Below are 16,400 nucleotides of genomic sequence, written 5' to 3' on the forward strand. Positions count from 1 at the left end.
GAGCACGTTACAAGGCTTCAAAGAAGGTTTGGATAGGTTCCTAGAGGATAAAGGAATTGAGGGGTACAGATAAGAGTAGCGGTAGGTTATAGGGATAGTCTGGGACCATTGCTCAGGCAATGGGCCTGATGGGCCGCTGCGGGAGCGGACCGCTGGGCGAGATGGACCTCTGGTCTGCCTCAGCGGAGGCAACTTCTTATGTTCTTATGTTCTTAAAGAGGTCGTTGCCCTCACAAGGAATGTTAGCTAAGCGGTCTTGAAGGTTAGAGTCCATGTCAATGGTACGAAGCCAGGCAAGACAACGCATAGCTACAGAGCAAGCAGCCGCTCGGGCAGACAACTCGAAGGCATCATAAGATGATTGGAGGAGATGCAGACGTAATTGAGAGAAAGAAGCAATGACTTCCTGAAACTCAAAATGCATTTGGTTATCCAAATAAGCCAAAAACTTTGGTTGAAGAGAAAGAAGAAATTCAAAGTAAGTGATGAAATAAAAATTATAATTGAGGACATTATAGCATTCTGGTAGATGCGACATCCGAATTTGTCCATAGTTTTCCCTTCCCTTCCTGGAGGAACTGTGGCATAAACCTTGGAAGGATGGGACCTCTTCAAAGAGGATTCAACAAGCAGGGATTGATGAGATAACTGTGGGTTGTCAAACCCTTTGCGATGAACAGTTTTATACCTAGAGTCCAATTTTCCTGGAACAGCTGGTATGGAAAAAGGTGTTTCCATGCATCGACCAAAAGTCTGATTCAAAAGCTTATGAAGTGGAAGCTTAAGACACTCTGCCGGAGGTTGAGGAAGATGCATGACTTCTAGATACTCCTTAGAATACTTGGAACCAGTATCCAATTGAATATCCAAGTCTACAGACATCTGTCGCAGGAAAGACGAGAAAGATAGCTGATCTGCCAATGCTTTGCCTCGAGAAGGACTCGAGGACATCGAGGCAGCCTGTGTCAAAGAAGAAGCTTCGGCAGGGAAAAAGGCATCAAAGGAACCTGGTGACTTGGAGAGGCAATCGAGACCGGAACATCCTCGAGGTCCGGCATCGGAGACCTCGAAGGAGGAGTCGGTGGTCTGGTCGAGGTTGGAGTAGATCGAGGCTTCGAGGAAGATGGTCTGTCTTGAGAAGAAGAACGATGCCTGGAAGGATGCCTCAATGAAGGCCTCGAATGTCGATGAGAACCGTGTCTGGAACCAGATCTCGAGGATCAAGGAGATTTCGCCTCGGAAATGTAGGCAGCCGATGCCGATGTATGAATAGGACTAGAGGCTGTAGATCGAAGCTCCAGAGGCTTGGTGGAGGAACCTCGATGCACTCTCAAAGACTCTGCTCCTTGTTTAGAGTATGAGGATTCTCGTCGAGGCACTCGCAAAGAATCTGCTCCTTGCTTGGATGGCAGACCAGTCACTCGCAGAGACTCTGCTCCCTGCAAAGAGTGTGTAAGTTCAGACTGGGGCAAAGGAAGCGGCTCGACCTAGCGGGAGTCTGCTGAATGCCCAGGCTGGATAAGAGGAAGCAGTTTGGGTCCCATGTTGGTAAGGAACTGAATAAACTGTTTCTCTAACATGGTCTAGAAAGAAGCCGGCAAGGATGGATCTGCGTCTGAAACCGCTTTGGCTGGAGGTTCCTTCGAGGTAGTGTGAGTGTGTTTCGACTTAGGAGTCTTGGACACTTTAATCACCACTGGCAGAACCGACTGCTGAGCTATCTGACCTGAGGAAACAGGGGAAGATACAGCAGATGACGTCGAAGCAAGAGCCGCTGCAAACGACGAAGGTCTGATGAGGCTCGAGGTGGAAGCAGTAGGCGCAGAAAGCAATGTTACTTACCGTAACAGTTGTTATCCAGGGACAGCAGGCAGCTATTCTCACTAGTGGGTGATGTCATCCGACAGAGCCCCGATACGGACATCTTGCAAGCATGTCTTGCTTGAAGAAACTCAGAAGTTTCGAGATGCCCGCACCGCGCATGCGCCAGTGCCTTCCCGCCCGATGTACCGGGCGTGTCTCCTCAGTTCAGGTAGCTAGCCTGAGAAGCCAACCCAGGGGAGGTGGGTGGGACGTGAGAATAGCTGCCTGCTGTCCCTGGATAACAACTGTTACGGTAAGTAACATTGCTTTATCCCAGGACAAGCAGGCAGGTATTCTCACTAGTGGGTGACCTCCAAGCTAACCCCAATGGGATGGTGGGAGAGTTGGCAACTTAAGAGAACAAATTTTGTAACACTGTTTGGCCAAACTGTCCATCCTGTCTGGAGAAAGTATCCAGACAATAATAAGAGGTGAATGTATGAACCGAGGACCAAGTGGCAGCCTTACAAATCTCCTCAATCGGTGTCGATCTGAGGAAGGCTACAGAGGCTGCCATTGCTCTGACCTTGTGGGCTGTGACCTTACAGGGAAGGGGTAATCCAGCCTGGGCATAGCAGGAAGAGATACAAGCCGCCATCCAGTTGGAGATGGTGCGCTTCGATACAGGTCGTCCCAACTTGTTTGGATCAAAGGAGACGAAAAGTTGAGGTGCAGTTCTGTGTGGCTTTGTGCGATCCAAGTAGAAAGCTAAAGCACGTTTACAGTCCAGAGTGTGTAAAGCAGATTCTCCAGGATGAGAATGAGGCTTTGGAAAGAACACTAGAAGCACGATGGATTGGTTGATGTGAAATTCGGAGACCACTTTAGGCAAGAATTTTGGATGTGTACGTAGAACCACCTTGTCATGATGGAATACAGTGAACGGTGGATCCGCCACTAGGGCCTGAAGCTCACTGACCCGGCGAGCAGACGTGAGGGCCACTAGAAAAACCACCTTCCAGGTGAGATACTTAAGTGGAGCCTTGTTGAGAGGTTCAAACGGAGGCTTCATGAGATGAGACAGGACAACATTGAGATTCCAAACCACAGGAGGAGGTTTGACAGGAGGGTTGACATGAAAAAGACCTTTCATAAATCTGGAAACCACAGGATGAGCAGACAAAGGTTTCCCCTGTAGAGGCTGATGGAAAGCCGCAATAGCACTCAGGTGGACTTGTATAGAGGTAGACTTGAGACCAGACTGAGATAGGTGCAGAAGATAGTCCAATACAGAAGAAAGGGAAGCTCGCTGAGGTTCCGTGGCATTGGAAATACACCAGGAAGAGAATCTAGTCCATTTTTGGGAATAGCATTGTCGAGTAGCAGGCTTCCTGGAAGCCTCCAAGACCTCCCTCACTGCTTGAGAGAACTGGTGAGGAGTTACGTTGAAAGGAACCAAGCTGTCAGGTGGAGGGACTGCAGGTTGGGATGAAGTAGTGAACCTTGATGTTGAGTAAGTAGTGAAGGAAACACTGGAAGAAGTACTGGCTCCCTGCTGCTCAGTTGAAGTAGAAGGGAGTACCAAGGTTGTCTGGGCCACCGAGGAGCAATTAGAATCATGGTGGCATGGTCTGATCTCAACTTGACCAGAGTCTTTTGAATGAGAGGGAATGGAGGAAATGCATATAGTAAGCGATTCCCCCAATCCAGTAGAAAGGTGTCTGCCTCGAGGCGATGAGGAGTGTAGATCCTGGAGCAAAAGTGAGGCAGTTTGAAGTTGTGGAGGGCTGCAAAGAGGTCTATCTGAGGCGTTCCCCACTGAGCAAAGATCTGATGAAGGGGGTCGGAGTGGAGCGTCAATTCGTGAGGCTGGAGAAGACGACTCAATTTGTCTGCCAAGACGTTGTCTTTCCCCTGAATGTAGACAGCTCTGAGGAAGGCGTTGTGGCGGACCGCCCAATCCCAGACTCGAAGAGCTTCCTGGCAAAGAGGGGCCGAGCCCGTGCCCCCTTGTTTGTTGACATAATACATGGCGACCTGATTGTTGGTGCGAATAAGGACCACCATGTCGTGAAGCAGATGTTGAAAAGCTTGGAGAGCATTGAAGATGGCTCGGAGTTCTAGAAGATTGATTTGATGGAGTCGTTCCGCACTGGTCCAGAACCCCTGAGTGCGAAGACCATCCAGATGAGCCCCCCATGCATAGTTCGAGGAATCGGTTGTGAGAACTTTCTGGTGGGGAGGAGAGTGAAACAGCAAACCTCTGGATAGATTCGAAGAGGTCATCCACCAGAGAAGAGACTGCCGTAGAGCAGGAGTGACTACAATGTGACGGGACAACGGGTCGGACACCTGAGTCCACTGAGATGCCAGGGTCCATTGAGGAATTCTGAGATGAAGTCTGGCAAAAGGCGTCACATGAACTGTAGATGCCATGTGGCCCAAGAGGACCATCATGTGTCTCGCTGAGATGGATTGGCGAGAAGACACCGACTGGCAGAGTAGAAGGAGAGCATCCATGCGTTGAGGAGGAAGGAATGCTCGAAGTTGGATAGTATCCAGGACAGCCCCGATAAAGGGGAGAGACTGGGTGGGCTGAAGATGTGACTTGGGAAAGTTGATCTCGAAGCCCAAGTTCTGCAGGAAACAAATTGTAGTCAAGGTCGCCGAAATGACCTCTGGAGCCGACGGTGCCTTGATGAGCCAGTCGTCGAGGTATGGAAACACCTGGAGACCCATGTTCCGGAGTGCAGCGGCCACCACCACCAGACACTTCGTGAAGACTCTGGGTGACGAGGAAAGGCCGAAGGGAAGCACTCGATACTGCAGATGCAGATGTCCCACCCGAAATCTGAGGAACTTGCGGGAGGCCGGATGAATCGGGATATGAGTGTAGGCCTCCTTGAGGTCCAGAGAGCATAACCAATCGTTCTGCTCGAGGAGGGGATAGAGAGAGGCAAGGGTCAGCATACGGAACCGCTCCTTGACCAAAAACTTGTTGAGGACTCGAAGGTCCAAAATTGGACGCAGATCGCCCGTCTTCTTCGGGACCAGGAAGTACCAGGAGTAAAACCCCAGGTTTTGCTGATCCAATGGAACCGGCTCGACGGCCCGAAGCCGAAGCAGAGCCTGAGCCTCCTGGAGGAGAAGAGCGGTCTGCGTCAAGTTTGAAGGATACTCTCTTGGCGGGTGGTCCGGGGGGACCCGTTGGAAATGAAGAGAGTATCCCTCTCTTACGATGGTAAGGACCCAAAGGTCCGTGGTGATTGTCTCCCATCGATGACAAAAATGATGGAGACGACCACCAATGGGAAAAACGGGTGGAGACAGAACGAGATCGGTTATGCTCCCTGGAAGAGAGTCAAAAAGGCTGAGTAGCCTTGGGTGCAGCCGGGATCTGAGGCTTCTGCTGAGGCTTCTGGGGAGGCTGTCTCTTCGCAGGCTGTCTCGTAGGAGGAGTCTGCCTCGGTTGATAACGCCGCTGGTAAATTAGAGGCGGCCTGGAGGGACGAGACTGTTGAGGCTTGGGCTTAGGCCGCAGAATAGACTGGAAAGACTTCTCATGGTCCGAAAGCTTTTTAGTAACAGTCTCGATAGACTCATCGAACAGATCCGCCCCCGCACAAGGCACATTTGCAAGCCGGTCTTGGAGGTTAGGATCCATATCAATCGTACGAAGCCATGCCAGGCGACGCATGGCGACCGAACAGGCCGCAGCCCGAGCCGAGAGCTCAAGGGCATCGTAGGAAGATTGCATCAGCTGCAGGCGTAACTGGGAAAGGGTCGCCACCACCTCTTCAAACTCGTATCGAGCCTGAGCATCGATAAAAGGGATGAACTTGCGGAGCACCGGCAAGAAAAAGTCCAAATATGAAGAAAAGAAGAAATTGTAATTGAGCACTCGAGTCGCCATCATCGAGTTCTGGTAGATACGTCTACCAAATTTGTCCATCGTCCTCCCCTCACGGCCCGGTGGTACTGAGGCGTAAACCTGGGAGGGATGAGATCGTTTGAGGGAGGATTCGACCAGAAGGGACTGATGAGATAGTTGTGCCCCCTCAAATCCTTTGTGGTGTACGATGCGGTATCGAGCATCCAACTTACTGGGAACTGCAGGGATGGAATACGGTGTCTCAAAACAACGCATGAAAGTCTGGTCAAGCAGTTTATGCAGAGGAAGCCGGAGCGTCTCCGCCGGAGGATGAGGCAAATGCATGGTGTCCAGATACTCCTTAGAATATTGAGAACCCGTGTCCAAAGTTACATCCAAGTCATCCGCCATTTGTCGGAGGAAAAGGACAGTTGGTCCGCCATCGCCGGCCGGCGCGACGGACTAGAAGAAGTGGAAGCCTCCGGGTCCAGAGAAATCTGAGAGCGGCAAGGAGAATAAGAGGTAGATGGTTCCTCATACTCCGGCCCCTCAGGCGGGGATAAATCCGACGAGGAGTATCCCAAACGCTGTATCTTCTTTTGCGGGGACACCTCCGAATGACGTGAGGAGTGGCGAGATGAGTGTCGAGATCGATGCCCCTCTTGGTGTCGGGATGGGGAACGAGATCTTCTATGCATCGCACGATCCCCCGAAGCTTCCAAGGAATGAATGGGACTAGAAGCAGTGGATCGCAGAGGTGGTAAGGATGCGGACTCACGCAGTGCTACCAGGTCTGGTATGGAGTGCGGAAGAACTCTTCCTGCGAAGCAGTATGCCCAGGACTTCGATTATCAGGGGCTGACCCAGCACTCTGCTGTCGAGGAGGCGTAATGGGCTCCAAAGGCGGCATATCACCAAATGAAGGCCGTCTCGAGACTCCCGCCGCCCTCCGCCGATCCTCCTCGTCGAGCAGAGAGATCGAACGACGAGGAGGAGGGGGAGGGGGCGGTCCGCCCCCCTGGACCGGGACGTCACCCTGAATGGAGGCGATAAGCCGGGGTCCCATAGACTGCATAAGCTCGACAAACTGAGCTTCCAGCAGGGATCGCAGCGAAGCCGATATGGAGGGATCCGCACCGAAAGGGGGTCCTCCAGCACGGTCTTCGCGCTCCTTCGCGGCCAAGTGCTTCTGCTTGCTAGCTTTAGGCACTTTGATGACCACCGGAGGGACAGTGGAAGGCGGTACCTGAGCCGAGGAGACGGAGACAGGCACCGATGCCGAACCAGAGGCAGAAGTCGGAGTGAACGATGCCGGCTTCACAATGCCAGATGCAGGAGTCGTCGATGCAGGTTTCGACCGGATCGGCGAAACATCAGTAGAAGTAGAAGCAGACGGCTCTTTGGCAGACTCCATCTTAAACATCGACTCCCAGAGCAAGCAGCGCCTTTTGAACGAGCGCGCAGTGAGCGTGGAACAAGGCCGGCACGCTTTCGGAACGTGTTCTGGACCAAGACACTGAAGACAGCGTCGATGCGGGTCCGTCAACGAAATCGCACGCTGGCACTTGCTGCACTTTTTAAAACCGGTGATTGGCCGGGACATAGGCCGGAAAATCGTCGCTGCAAGGTCGAAGGCGCTAGGCCTAAGCCACGAGGCCGGCCCGGCCGAACCGCCGGAAGAAATAATTTTAACTTTTTTTTTTTTTTTTTTTTAGAAAATATAAAGTAAAAGTGAAATAAATCAAATAAACAAAAAAACGCGGTAGAAAGAAGGCAAATTACTGAAATTCAGTCAGCGCAGAATGAATTGAAACTTCTCAGCTCCGCGGAAAGAAAAGAACTGAGGAGACACGCCCGGTACATCGGGCGGGAAGGCACTGGCGCATGCGCGGTGCGGGCATCTCGAAACTTCTGAGTTTCTTCAAGCAAGACATGCTTGCAAGATGTCCGTATCGGGGCTCTGTCAGATGACATCACCCACTAGTGAGAATACCTGCCTGCTTGTCCTGGGATAAGAAGCCTTGATGGAAGTCGAGGCCGAAGACACCTTTGAAATCGAGGGATCAGTAGGAGACTCCATCTCGAAAAGCTTGTCCACCAGAATGCAACGATGCTTAAAAGCATGAGGCTGAAGTGTTTGGCAAGGCAGGCATGACCTAGGATGATGTTTCAGCACTTGAGGCAGCGTCCGTAAGAGAGATCGCGCGCTGACACTTGCTACACCTCTTGAAGCCTGTAGCAGGCCGGGACATAGACGGAAAAATAGCCGCCGCAAAGTCAAAGCCCTCGGGTTGCGGCCGAGCGGCCTGTCCCGGAAAACGAACGGAAGAAAATTTTTTTTTTTAACTAAAATAAAAGAAATAAAATAAAACAGCGATTCGTAAAGAAAAACACAGAAACCACGGTTGAGAGAAGGCACAAAGTGAACGAAGTTAAAACGCAGAGAGTCAGAGACGGACTTCTCGGCTCCGTGAAAAACTGAGAAGATGCACCCTGTCCTGGGCGGGAAGGCACTAGCACATGCGCGGTGCGGGCAACTCGAAACTTCGAGTTTCTTCAAGTAAGTCTGCTTCTCACGTCGATGACATCACCCATATGTGAGAATACCTGCCTGCTTGTCCTAGGATAAATGATATTATGATATCACTTATACTATGCTGACATTTTAATAGGCAGCATGTAAGCATATTTATATAAACAGATATCATACCCACGAAATCAGCACAGTACAAATGAAACACCTTGTTTTACTCTAAAGGTTACAAAAGATCCTTTAAACTCTGACATAAAATTTCGATGAAATCTGCATTGTGCCATGCACTGTTATGTTCCTGCCATGCACTTATATGTATTGCGAGGCACACAATGAACTGTCATGCATCATAATGCACTGCCATGTTCTGTTATGTGCTGTCTTACCACACTTTGTACTGTCAGGCACTATAATGTACAGTGTTCCCCCGGTCGTTCGCAGTATTTTCCGACTACTAACTACCGACAAGGAGAGGGCAGTGGGAGAGGCAGGCGAGAGAAACCGGAGTGCCGGCGAGTGCAGGAAATCAGTCGCTGTATGCTCTGACCGCCTCTTCCTGCACTAAGTCGGGCTTTATCCAATCAGGAGCTGCTTTCACACGCAGCTCCTGATTGGTAAGGCCAGACTTAGTGCAGGAAGAGGCGGTCGGAGCATACAGCGAGTGATTTCCTGCACTCGCTGGCGCTCTGGCTGCTCTCTCCTGCCTCTCCCATTGCCCTCTCCAGTCTCTCCCATGAAACACCATATTCGCGGTTTTTCAAGATTCGCGGGGGTTCTTGGAACAGAACCCCCCTCCCCCGAATATCGGGGGGAGTACTGGACTGTCAAGCTCTATTAGTTACCACAGTGTCATACCAAATTCATAACTTCACCACCCCATGCTGTAAAAGTCCTAAGTCATCCTATTCAGCCATGCTTCTGAGTACTGAGTTTTATTTTATTTTCCTTTCCAGCTTATGATTTATCTTTAATCTTATCTATTGTTTTGCCTTTTGTCTTTGTTTTGTTCTATTTCTATCATTTAAATTTCTCCAGAATTCTACTGTTCAATGACTCCCCCTTCTGCTTCTATTCCTTTCTCTCCTCTCTTCTACCTTCCAAAGTATTTAGATCAATGCTGTCTTGTTAAAATGTTTATTTTATTTTTATTTTTCCTCTAACTCTACTTTTCACTTCTCTATTACCCTCCAGGTACTTTAGTTAGATTGTGAGCCTTCGGGACAGTAAGGGAATTTTTCAAGTACCTTTCTTATTTCTAATCTTAATGTATATTTTCTGTAAACCGCTTAGAACCTAACGGATGTAGCGGTATATAAGAAATAAATTACATTACAAATTACATTACATTACTATCATGATCCCCTATGTATTGTCCTATCATGTCATGATCTATAATATACAGTTATGCTCTACATTACTATATCATGTTATGTTTTATTATGTATGTAAACTTGTAACACATTCTGAGCTTTCTAGGATGGGATATAAATCCAAATAAATAAATATAGCATTTCATGATTTGGGAAGTTTTTATGAGCTTATGTTGTCTCTCTAAACATGTTATAATAAAATTAATGCTGCTCTTATTAATCAAATTTACCTTTCATTGCACAGTTCTTTACCATTCAGTTCATACACTGCATCATCAGCATCTCGGTGATCCTCAAACTCCTAAAAGACCAACACAAGTATCAAAGCTGGTTTGCAACCCCAACATATCAAAAGTATTCTGTTCTTCCAAACTACCTAACTAAACTTGGTGAAATCATCTATGCAGGTACTAAAAAGGCCAAAGGCAAAAAAACAGCTAACTTTACAAAAATCAATTTCTTAGTAATATGTAGAAATAAAAACAAACACACAAAGGAAAAATATACCTTTTTATTGGACTAAATTAATGTAGCTTATGATTAACTTTGGAAAGTAACCGCAATTTCTTTGTAGTGGGAAAGCCAAGGTCTTTGTCGAGTCCTATCAAATGTTTTATCATTTTGACTTCAAAAGTCTTATGCTCTTGGATTGTCTTAAAATTTCCTTTTAGTATTCTTATCATAAAATCATTGGGGTAGTGGACAGTTTTCCCAAAGTGCTGTTCGACAGAGGTGGCATCCAGATTGGCATTGTAATTTTTAATATCATATCTGTGTAAGTTAATTCTAGTCTTTAGCATCTAGCTTGTTTCATCAATGTAGAACCCTTCTTTGCACATTTTGCATTGGATGATACATACCACATTGGAAGATAACCATGTGAACCCTTATGTAGAATGTAAGAGTCCATGCAGGACAAGGCTTGCAGTTCGGAGACACGCCTCGCAGAAGTAATGGTAACCAGAGACACCGTCTTGACAGTGAGGTCCATGAGGGTGGCATCTTGCAAGGGCTCAAAAGGAGGCCTTGAGAGCCCTTTCAACACGATGCTCAGGTTCCAGGTTAGACAGGGCTGCCGAACCAGAGGACGCAGTCATAGAGCACCCATAGAACATCCAGGTGCAAAGAGAGATTATCTGGCACCCTAGGACCTCAAAGAACAGTTACTTACTGTAACAGGTGTTATCTGGGGTCAGCAGCCAGTTATTCTCACATATGGGTGCCGTCATCCATGGAGCCTGGTCCGGACAGTATGAAAAGTGAACTGTCACTTTAAGTTTTAAGAAATTCCGTGACTGCCCGCACCGTGCATGCACAACTGCCTTCCAGCTCACTGAAGCTCGTAGCACCTCAGTTCCGTTAGCAAGATAAGAAGCCAACCAGGGAGATAGGAAGATTGTGCGAATATCTGCCTGCTGTCCCCGGATAAAACACAGTTACTTACTGTAACAGTTGTTATCCCAGGACAAGCAGGCACCTCCAAGTTAATCAGAATGGGTGGGTGGGAGAGTTGGCAACTTTGGAGAATAAATTTTGTAATACTCTCTGGCCAAAATGGCCAGCCTGTCTGGAGAAAACATCCAGACAATAATGAGTGGTGAAAGTATGAACCGAGGATCAGATTGGCAGCTTTGCAAATTTCCTCAATAGGAGTGGATCTGAGGAAAGCTACTGAAGCCACCATGGCTCTGACTTTGTGGGCTGTGACGCAACTCTGTAGTTGAAATCCAGCCTGGGCATAGCAGAAATAGATACAAGCAGCCATCCAGTTGGAGATGGTACGCTTAGATATTGGATGTCCCAACTTGTTTGGATCGAAAGAGACAAAATGTTGGAGCCGATCTGTGTGGTTTGGTGCATTCCAGGTAGAAGGCCAAAGCACGTTTACAGTCCAGGGTATGAAGAGCCAATTCTCCAGGATGAGAATGAGGCTTTGGTAAAAATACTGGAAGTACAATGGATTGATTGAGATGAAATTCTGAAACCACTTAAGGCAAGAATTTAGGATGAGTACGGAGGCCCACCTTGTCATGATGGAAAACTGTGAAAGGTACCGTATTTTCACGTATATAACGCGCGCGTTATGCACAGTTTTTACAAACTGTGCATAACCTTGTGCGTTGTACAAAACTTTTTTTTCATAGTTCCCCCCCCCCCGACGTCCGATTCATCCCCCCCGCAGAACCGCTCGCACCCCCACCCCGAAGGACCGCTCGCATGCACCCGCACTCCCAACCCGAAGGACCGCTCACACGCACTCTCACCCGCACCCCCACCCTGAAGGACCGCTGGCACCCCCACAGCCTCCCGACCCCCCCCCCCCCATCATGTAGAAGCTCCTACCGGTGTCCTGCTGCTTCCTCTTGGCGGTCCCGGCCCTTCTGTGAGCCCTACGCTTGCGCTGCTTCTTCAAGCAGTCCCGCCCTTTCTCTGACGTCAAGCCCTCTTGCCCCGCCGACTCCCCGACACGATCGGGGCAAGAGGGAGCTCAAGCCCTCTTGCCCCAGCCAACCGTGGCACCCCCGACACAATCGGGGCAAGAGGGAGCCCAAGCCCTCTTGCCCCGCCGACTCCCCAACAAAATCGGGCCAGGAGGGAGCCCAAGCCCTCCTGACTCTGGCGACCCCCCCCCCCCGCCCGCTAGTTGTTCGGGCCAGGAGGGAGCCCAAGTCCTCCTGGCCCTGGCGACCCCCCCTACACCCACTAGTTGTTCGGGCCAGGAGGGAGTCCAAACTCTCCTGGCCACGGCGACCCCCTACCCCCATCCCGCACTACATTACGGGCAGGAGGGAGCTCAAGCCCTCCTGCCCTCGACGCAAACCCCCCTCCCCCCAACGACAGCCCCCCCCCAAGAACCTCCGACCGCCCCCCAGCCGACCCGCGACCCCCCTGGCAGACCCCCACGACACCCCCACCCCCCTTACCTTTGTGTAGTTGGCCGGACAGACGGGAGCCAAACCCGCCTGTCCGGCAGGCAGCCAACGACGGAATGAGGCCGGATTGGCCCATCCGTCCCAAAGCTCCGCCTACTGGTGGGGCCTAAGGCGCCTGGGTCAATCAGAATAGGCCCGGGAGCCTTAGGTCCCTCCTGGGGGCGGGGCCTGAGGCACATGGGCCCATCCCGACCATATGCCCTTAGGCCCCACCAATAGGCGGAGCTTTGGGACGGATGGGCCAATCCGGCCTCATTCCGTCGTTGGCTGCCTGCCGAACAGGCGGGTTTGGCTCCCATCTATCCGACCATATGCCCTTAGGCCCCACCAGTAGGCGGAGCTTTGGGACGGATGGGCCAATCCGGCCTCATTCCGTCGTTGGCTGCCTGCCGGACAGGCGGGTTTGGCTCCCATCTGTCCGGCCAACTACACAAAGGTACGGGGAAGGGAGGTGGGGGTGTCGTGGGGGTCGCGGGTCGGCTAGGGGGGCGGTCGGAGGTTATTGGGGGGGGGGGCAGTCGTTGGGGGGAGGGGGGTTTGCGTTGAGGGCAGGAGGGCCTGGGATCCCTCCTGCCCGTAATGTAGTGCGGGGTGGGGGTAGGGGGGTCGCCGTGGCCAGGAAGGTTTGGGCTCCCTCCTGGCCCGAACAACTAGCGGGGGGGGGGGGTCGCCAGGGCCAGGAGGACTTGGGCTCCCTCCTGGCCCGAACAACTAGCGGGGGGGGGGGGTTGCCAGAACCAGGAGGGCTTGGGCTCCCTTCTGACACGATATTGTCGGTGAGTTGGCGGGGAAAGAGGGCTTGGGCTCCCTTTTGCCCCGATCGTGTCGGGGAGTCGGGGGGGCAAGAGGGCTTGACGTCAGAGAAAGGGCGGGACCGCCGGAAGAGGAAGCAGTGCAGGCGCAGGGCTCACAGAAGGGCCGGGACCGCCAAGAGGAAGCAGCAGGACACCGGTAGGAGCTTCTACATGATTGGGGGGGGGGGGGTCGCGAGGCTGTGGGGATGCGAGCGGTCCTTCAGGGTGGGGGTACGTGCGAGCGGTCCTTTTGGGGTGGGGGTGCGGGTGCGTGCGAACGGTCCTTTCAGGGTGGGGGTGTGAGCGGTCCTGCGGGGGGGGTGAATCGGACGTCGGGGGGGGGCATCAGGCTTTTAGGGTGGGGACAGAACTTCAAGGGGGAGAGGAGAGTCGGGGTGGCCAGAGGAGAGTCGGGGCGGGCGAGAGGAGAGTCGGGCGGCGACGGGAGAGCCGGGCAGCATACGCGGTATACGGGTGTGTGCGGTATACAAAATTTTTTACATATATTTCGGTTTCCCGCACGCTATACCCATGTGCGCGTTTTACACGGGTGCGCGATATCTACGTGAAAATACAGTAGATCAGCAACTAAAGCTTGCAGCTCACTGACTCTTTGAGCAGATGAGAGGGCAATGAGAAACACTACTTTCCAAGTGAGATATTTGAGATGAGATAAAGCCATTGGTTCAAAAAGAGGCTTCATCAATTGAGCAAGGACAACATTGAGATCCCAAACGACTGGAGGCGGTTTGAGAGGTTTGAAACTGAAAAGTCCTTTCATAAATTTGGAAACCACCGGATGAGCGGAGAGGGGTTTCCTTTCAAGAGACTGATGGAAAGCAGCAATTGCACTGAGATGGACTCGAATGGATGTAGACTTGAGGCCAGAGGTAGACAAGCGCAAAAGATAATCCAAGACAGAAGCCAAGGAGGTATCTTGAGACACTCCATGTTATGAGAGATGCACTACGTAGAAAATCTAGTCCATTTTTGGTGGTAGCATTGTCTAGTGGCAGGCTTTCTGGAAGCCTCTAGAATGCTATTCTTCAATCGCCGGTCCACGGACTGGTGCCGGTCTGCAGAAAATTCCTGCCGGTCCGCATAGGACCGGCGAAATCAACATCTTCAATTTCCTGTCGGTCTGCGCAGGGCCGGCAAGATCAACGAGCTAAAGTCTGCGCAGGGCCGGAAGGATCATGGGGAGCCTCCGACAGTGGCTTTCTCCCCTCCCAGCAGTTCTCCTTACTTATCAGTGCAGCGATTCAGGAAGGCAGCCTTGGGGCTTTTGCTGAGTTGCAGCCGCCTCTTGAAGATGCAACTTCCTCTTTCCTCAGAGGCGGCGCGACCCATCAAAGGACATGAGGTTGCCTTCCTGAATCACTACGCTGGCAAGTAAGGAGAGCTGCTGGGAGGGAAGAAAGCCACTGTTAGAGGCTGGGAAGCTGCTGGGCATGGAAAAAAAAAAATGGACAGCTGCTACCGGACCTCGAGGGAAGGATAAGGAGAGATGCTGCTGGGAGGGGAGGAGGGAAAGGAGTCTGGGAAACTGCTGGGCAAGGGAATAAAAAGGGACAGCTGCTACTGGACCTGGAGATGCTGCTGGGAGAGGCAGAGGGAAAGGAATCTGGAAAGCTGCTGGGCAAGGGAAAAAAAGGGGACAGCTGCTACTGGACCTGGCGGAAGGATAAGGAGAGATGCTGCTGGGAGGGGAGGAGGGAAAGGAGTCTGGGAAGCTGCTGGGCAAAGGAAAAAAAGGGACAGCTGCTACTGGACCTGGAGGGAGAATGAGATGCTGCTGGGAGGGAAGGAGGGAAAGGAGTCTGCGAAGCTGCTGGGCAAGGGAAAAAAAGGGACAGCTGCTACGGGGTCTGGAGGGAAGAATAAGGAGAGATGCTGCTGGGAGGGGAGGAGGGAAAGGAGTCTGCGAAGCTGCTGGGCAAGGGAAAAAAAGGGACAGCTGCTACGGGGTCTGGAGGGAAGAATAAGGAGAGATACTGCTGGGAGGGGAGGAGGGAAAGGAGTCTGGGAAGCTGCTGGGCAAAGGAAAAAAAGGGACAGCTGCTACTGGACCTGTAGGGAGGGAGAATGAGATGCTGCTGGGAGGGGAGGAGGGAAAGGAGTCTGGGAAGCTGCTGGGTAAGGGATAAAAAGGGACAGCTGCTACTGGGCCTGGAGGGAAGGAGAAGGAGAGATGCTGCTGACAGGGGAGGAGGGAAAGGGAAGAGAGTTACTGCTGGACAGGGGAGGAGGGAAGGGAGGAAGAAAAAGGAAGGAAACAGCTCACAGGGAGAGACAAGAATAAGATGGGAAGGGGTGTCAGCAGAGAAATAGAGAGGGACAAAGATGCTAGATCTGGTGTAGGAGAGATAAAAATGAAGAGAGCAGTGAAGCTGAAATGAATCATGTAAAAAGGAGAGAGGGCACAGGCTGGATGGAAAGGGGAGAGGGGCATAGAAAGAAGACAAATACCATATGGAAGGATGATAAGTCAGACAGTAGATGGAAGGAGGAGATGCTGGATTGAAGAGACAGAGGGCAGACGCTGGAAGGAAGAGAGTGAAAAGAAGATTAAAGCAGAAACCGGAGACAACAAAAAGTAGAAACAAATAATTTTATTTCTATTTTGTGATTAGAATATATCAGATTTGAAATATATATTCTGCTAGAGCTAGTGTTAGACATAACTGGGTACTGCAAAGTCCAGGCAGTGGATTAGGGCTATCTCTGACCAGGGGGGGCAGTTGCCCTAGTTGCATTCCCTAACCCTGACTGCGGTATTCTGTTAGCATGATATTTCTGTGTAGCATTCTGTAATAATTTGGCTTATTCAGTTTTCTTGATAGTAGAGAGGATATATGTGAAGGGGAGGGGAGACAGGGGTTTTGTTGATCCTTGCTCTGTATTATTTGTATTTATAAAATGACAATTGTACAGAATATTGTTTCTTTTTATACTTTAATAAAATACATTCAATATAAAATCATAACTAAGGCTTGTGCGCGTGGGATTCAATGGTTTGCGAGGACCGAGCTCGCAGAGACTGGGCGGAAACCAGGTTTTTAAATTTCAGTCCTAGTAGTTTGCTGGTCCACAAAA

The 16,400-nt window shown here is 50.9% G+C and overlaps 1 protein-coding gene across 3 annotated transcripts in view; it reads right to left on the reverse strand.

Moving 5' to 3' along the window:
• LOC117364326 (serine/arginine-rich splicing factor 5-like) overlaps positions 1-16,400 on the reverse strand; it is a 142,527-nt gene that overhangs the window by 102,522 nt on the left and 23,605 nt on the right. For all 3 annotated transcript variants that reach the window (XM_033953426.1, XM_033953424.1, XM_033953425.1), the window contains exon 3: positions 9,808-9,878. In XM_033953426.1, the coding sequence (XP_033809317.1) occupies positions 9,808-9,878 (71 nt within the window). The remainder of the gene's footprint in view (positions 1-9,807; positions 9,879-16,400) is intronic.

Source organism: Geotrypetes seraphini, chromosome 7 (genome assembly GCF_902459505.1).
Source record: "Geotrypetes seraphini chromosome 7, aGeoSer1.1, whole genome shotgun sequence".
NCBI classification, from domain to species: domain Eukaryota; kingdom Metazoa; phylum Chordata; class Amphibia; order Gymnophiona; family Dermophiidae; genus Geotrypetes; species Geotrypetes seraphini.